The sequence below is a fragment of the Limulus polyphemus genome, unplaced genomic scaffold (assembly GCF_000517525.1).
Source record: "Limulus polyphemus unplaced genomic scaffold, Limulus_polyphemus-2.1.2 Scaffold301, whole genome shotgun sequence".
NCBI classification, from domain to species: Eukaryota; Metazoa; Arthropoda; class Merostomata; order Xiphosura; family Limulidae; genus Limulus; species Limulus polyphemus.
Window position 1 is genome coordinate 562,826 of NW_013665911.1, and position 6,000 is coordinate 568,825.

At 33.2% G+C, this 6,000-nt stretch overlaps 1 protein-coding gene across 2 annotated transcripts in view; it reads left to right on the forward strand.

Moving 5' to 3' along the window:
- Nucleotides 1–6,000, forward strand: part of LOC106457186 (pre-B-cell leukemia transcription factor 1-like) — a 237,600-nt gene that overhangs the window by 226,345 nt on the left and 5,255 nt on the right. The window contains exon 8 of one of the 2 annotated variants that reach the window (XM_022383027.1): nt 3,353–3,522. The exons of the other annotated variant lie outside the window; for it this stretch is intronic. Within the exon in view, the coding sequence (XP_022238735.1) occupies nt 3,353–3,522 (170 nt within the window). The remainder of the gene's footprint in view (nt 1–3,352; nt 3,523–6,000) is intronic. 2 annotated transcript variants of the gene reach the window in all.

The window sequence follows — 6,000 nt, forward strand, 5'->3', positions numbered from 1 at the left end:
GAACTGTGAAGATAAACGTGAAGAAACTAATTTAAAATGCGTTATGCTTTTAAAATTATTCAATAAGACAACACGGATGTTACTCTGTACCTTGTAAGTAGAATTTAAGATCGAGCAAATAAACCATCTTTTCAGTATCACTGAACCACAGTTTTTCAAGGTGGACATCTATAGTTTATATATATATATACATATTATAATTGTTTTAATAACGATATTTCATTTTTATGTCTAGTTATTAGCGTGTCGAATTGCAGATCGAGCGGTCCAAAGTTCGAGACATGATATTGCTGAACACGCTCTACATTTTTCGATGTAGGTGTGTTATAAAAGTGGTAGTTAGCCCTATTATTAGTAGTTCGATACTAGGAATAGCTATACCTGAATCCTAGGGATGATCTCTGACTTAGTTATTTAGCCCACGTGCTCACAATGTCAGGTAAAAAAAAAAAAGTTTCCGCACGTATCAGAATTTCGTATTTTACCAGAGATTGCTTCGAAAAAAATAAACAAACAAACAAAAACATGCAATAGATTGACTTCAGAATTCTCGTGTAAAGAATACCTTAGCTATTTTGTAGGTACAGTGATCGTATATTTCATGTTTAGCTATTTAAGATCAGGATTCAAGACAAAGCATAAGAAAGGAATGCATGCAATGGTACCATATAGCATATTTCTGGCTTCTGTTATTCAGTTTTGTATTTATATATTATGTATTTTTAACTATTGTATAATATGCTGTAGAAGTTTCTAATTGTCATTACATGAACTTGTATAATGGAGCAAAAGAAATCTTTTTACCTAAATAACATGAGGTATTCTTCTTTCTGGTTCCATATATGCAGGGGCATCATTGGGAGAGGGGGGCGATGAGTGTGTCCCTCAAGCTGTGTGTGGGGGGGGGAGGCAAATGGCAGTTTCTGTGAGATAGTTCAAGTCAATCCGGATTGAAACACATATGCAAATTACTCCATAGCGTTGTGCCACTAACCGAATTGGGGCCCACGAGAGATGAGCCTTCTTTGCCCCCCCCTTCCCAAGCCTTTTGTGAAATGAAACTCCTACGTAAATGTAGAAATTCACTACTGCTTGTTAGCGTGTGCTCTGTTTTCACTTTTTTTCCTCTTTAAACAAAGTTTGTTGACTTATCGCTAACAGCGTGTGCATTAATCAGACATAAAACTAATCACCAGAGGACGAACGTATCAATTAAGAGCAGAATTTGGAGTTTTACTGACAGCAAGATCAATTTTTTTGTACTTGTATGTGTATATATATATATATAATTCAGAAAACAACATTCAACCAGTTTGACATGGTACCGTTGATGGAAGCTCTCTTCAACCCTCTTTCCTTTACACTAACTACTCTTTAATAGTCCACAGATTTTCGATCTTTACAGTTACGGGGAAAGGGGGCAGGGGGTTCATCAGGTGGTTGAAAGCAAGTTAGTTTTGTGAAAAACGCCTAGAAAGCTGTGGGTCATTAAACTCGCGTTAACGGGATCTGGGCCTTTTACTGCACTGTTCACTTCTCTCATGAGTTTTAAAAACAGTTTTTATAAAACTTTATGAAGACCTTAGGGTTTTTAATGAGTGAGTAAATTGTCATTTTACCATGCAAGTAATAGACTAAGTGATTAATTTTTTTTTTAACTTCCAAGTTATACTTACGAAACTGACGGATATTTTATCTTCATCGTTCAAGTTTAAACAAAAAGGTGTACTTAAATAGATGGAACACTGTGGGTTGGATACAGAAAAAATTGCAGAATAATCACACGATTGTGATTTACATAAACGTTTATAGTGTTTGTTTGTTTCTTTCTTGTATAACTAAATACGTGACTCGTCGTCTACATAAAGTACTCGAAATAAATGTGAAAATAATGTGTCGTGCTTCAGAGTTTAGACATTTCGATCGTGTATATCAGCAATGGTCCCCTGATGGTCCACAAGTAATTTTGCGGAATTACAACACTAAATTCCGGGGTTCGATTCCACGCGGAGATAAAGCGCAGATAGCCTAGCTTATTGTGTAATTTTGTGCAAAAACAAACAGTATCACTAAGGTCAAAACCAATTGGTCGAATATTCAAAATTTTTTTGACTCCTGTTTACTTAACCAGCCGAAGGAACAATGTCGCGAGATGATAACTATACGGTACTTATTCTATCAGTACGTGTTTTAAGAAAAACTATATTCTTAACGTACGAATATGTTTAATCAAACAAGGTCATGCTATGCCATACTTAATCCGCTCTTGTATTCGTTATTATGCCCGGATCCTGGGTACGTACTTTTAACATTAAATGAGTTGTTTAGATGTTTCGAACTTCAGATATTTTTGGTCAATTCCAGAAATGAATATAAGAGGCCACAGTGATTTTTGTTACTTTTAATTATATTTTATTGTATATTTAGTACTCTCTTGTAATAATATTGGTTGTCACATGAAAGAACTTATAAACATTTTAAAGTCATCTCACCTTTATATAGTTACGTACACTTTAGGTATTTTAAAACTTGTTTCTTCTCAGGAGCAATGCAACGAACAATTCATTTTGCTAAATAACATTTATAGATTGTTTCGATGAATTGCTACATCGATACACGATTATTTGATTTTATACAGCTAGTATTTCATTTGAAACATGTTAAGCAGTTAATAGAAACAGGGTGTTATCTGCGCTTATAACATTCGTCTCAAAATTTTCGAGTTTATTTTTTTGTTAAGAGATTTGTCAACCGTTTCTGAGAAATAAGAAATTATTAAAAAGTTAAGCTTACTGAAAAACATATCTAGAATAACGTAGTTTCACGGTAAGGGTTTTTAGTATTATACATACTTTTTTGTTGTTGTTGTTTATCTTCCTTCGTCAAGAAAAACTAGTGCAGTGAGTTCCTTGATCATTAGTCAGTTTTCGTTGAAAGTTTCCTTTTAGAAATTAATCATAAACCTACCTTAATTTGTAGTCATTTTTAATTAGCAGTGCTTTCCCATGGCCGTGGGGGCGTTATAATGTTATGGCCAATCCCACTATTCGCTGGTAAAAGAGTAGCCTAAGAGTTGGCGGTGGGCGGTGATGACTAGCTGCCTTCCCTCTAGTCTTTCACTGCTACATTAGGGACGGCTAGCGCAGATAGCCCTCGTGTAGCTTTGCGCGAAACTTAAAAACACAAACAAACAAGCTTTCCCTTTGTAATGCCATCTGTCGACTCTTTTATACTTTTTATAATTAATTCCCTTCAAAATTATAACTATTTATTTCCTGTATTTGCGACATAACGAACTGGTCATTGTTTACGATTTCATGAATCGTGTAATGAAAAGAATCTGTTTCCCTAGCATCCGGCCCTGGGGTTTATAGTATGGGGCCAACCACACAGGGGCAGATGATAAGTCCTCCACCTCCACCTGGGGCAGCGCCTCCTAATGATGGTCTTTACAACATGAGTATGAACGGTGGCGACTCCTATCAACCAGTCTCCTCCATGGGAGCGAACGTCCAATCACAAGTATGTATTCTTATTGCTTATAGCTGTATTAAACTTTGTGTCTTGCTTGTGAAAGTAACATCACGTTACACAGTATAACCAAATTCCTCATCAGATCACATCTTTAGGATGAACTATCAAGACAACGTGTTTCTGTGTATTAGCTACTCATAATAACACGTATCTTCTTATAAAACATCTTTAAACACTAAAACTGTGTGTGAACGTGAAATTAAATAATAATAACGATGCATACTTTTCTTGGACGGAAAAAAATAATTTGTTAAATGTAATTGAAATAATGATATTTATAATTTGTTTAATCTTTGTACTGACCAAATGTTAACAATAAAGTATAGCTTAAATTATTTTTTCACTCTTTGGAATGAAAATATATCTGTAATAGAGAGTATCGGGTGGGATTAAATCCCGACGTCAGCCATGTTAGGCTTAGCTGGGCAGAGATTGGCAAGTTTTCCAAGTGAGTGACCATCGTTTTTTTTTTCATGGAATTTACTGTTGTTGTGTTTCGCACGCAAAAAGAAAGTATGTCGTAAAGCGCCGTCATTATTAATGATGTTTGTATCTTTCTTTTTTTTTTTTGATTTCAACAGCTTCGTGTTAATTCACCAAAATTTTAATTTTTTTTCATGTTTACTTATATATTGAATAACCTAACATTAGTACTCTTTAGAGTACAGATCTTATATGAGATTACAAAACATTAGCTACAAATAAATACGTGGCGGGTACAACACAAATATCTCATAACATAATAACATAGCTTAATAACAAACAAATATTTAGAATGAATTTCTATAAGAACTTCAGATAAGTATAAAGGTAATACACTACCTTTACTGAGAAGTTGTCCGCTGAGTTCTTACTAAGGTATTTTACTGTTTTTTGTTTTTTTTGCGTATTTGTCAAAATGTAAACTTAAAAGATTGTCCGTCGTATTTGAACACATTGATAACTAACTGTATGATGTTCAAGTGGTGATTTAATTACATAGGCCTGCGATGGTTTTATTGTATTGAAATTTTTACATGTTTTACAATAATATCATGTAGGCTCAATCCGAAAACGATATCCATTTTTCTCCATCACGTACAGATTTTTCACAAAACGTCATAATACAATACGTAAAAGAAAGACGTAGTTTTGAGACTAAAATACGTAGATTTCACACACAAAAATCAGGACGAATGAAGATGCATATTTGTTTGACATCAATGTTCTCCCCTTTTCTTCAGTTTCTTTGTATCTTTGTTAACAAACATAATAATAAAAAATGTTCATTGTGGTAAATGAAGTAATAATTTGATCTAAGTAAGAGTTTTTTTTCTTCCCGATTTGTAAAAAAATTCTTACGTGATAGAAAAAAAAAAGAATATTATTTTCGAAATCTTCGTAGCTGAATTATGGAAACCCCGTTATTAAAACCAAAACAACTTTTATGAAGTTTCAATTCGTAGGCCTGTGTTATTTCTCATCATTTGCATCTAAGCGTACTTATTAGTGTATTTTGTTTGAAGATATCAACACTTGAATTTAGTTAAGTGATTTTGAACACATGGTTTTAATTTCAGCATTTTTGACGGTAACATCATGTTTGAGAATAACACTTTCCTTTTATTTCACCATGCTTGAGAATACACATTGACTTGATTTCAACGTGCATGAGGATTGATTTAATTTCATCATGTTTGAGGATATACTTTTGATTTAATTTCAACATCCTTAAGAATCATACTTTGACGTGATTTTACCATGTTTGAGAATAGTATTTTGATTTTATTTCAGCATGCTTGAGGATTGATTTTATATTGATATGCTTGAAGATAATACTTTGATTTGATTTCATCATGCTTGAGGATAATAGTTTGATTGGATTTCATCATGCTAGAGGATAATAGTTTGATTTGGTTTTAGCATGCTTGAGGATAATACTTAGATTGGATTTCAGCATGGTTGAGTATAATACTTTGATCTGATTTTAGCATGCTTGAGGATATTTCAATTTATTTTATCATGCTTGAGTATAATACTTTGATTTGATTTCAGCATGCTTGAGGATTGACTTGATTTTAGCATGCATGAGTATAATACTTTGATTTGGTTTCAGCATGCTTGAGTATAATACTTTGATTTGGTTTCAGCATGCTTGAGGATAATACTTTGATTTGGTTTCAGCATGCTTGAGTATATTACTTTGAATTGATTTCATCATGCTTGAGTATAACACTTTGATTTGATTTCAGCATACGTGAGTATAATACTTTGAATTAATTTCATCATGCTTGAGTATAATACTTTGATATGATTTTAGCATGCTTGAATATAATACTTTGATTTGATCTCAGTATGCTTGAGGATTGACTTGATTTCATCATGCTTGAGGATATTTCAATTGATTTTAGCATGCTTGAGTATAATACTTTGATTTGGTTTCAGCATGCTTTAGTATAATACTTTGATTTGGTTTCAGCATGCTTT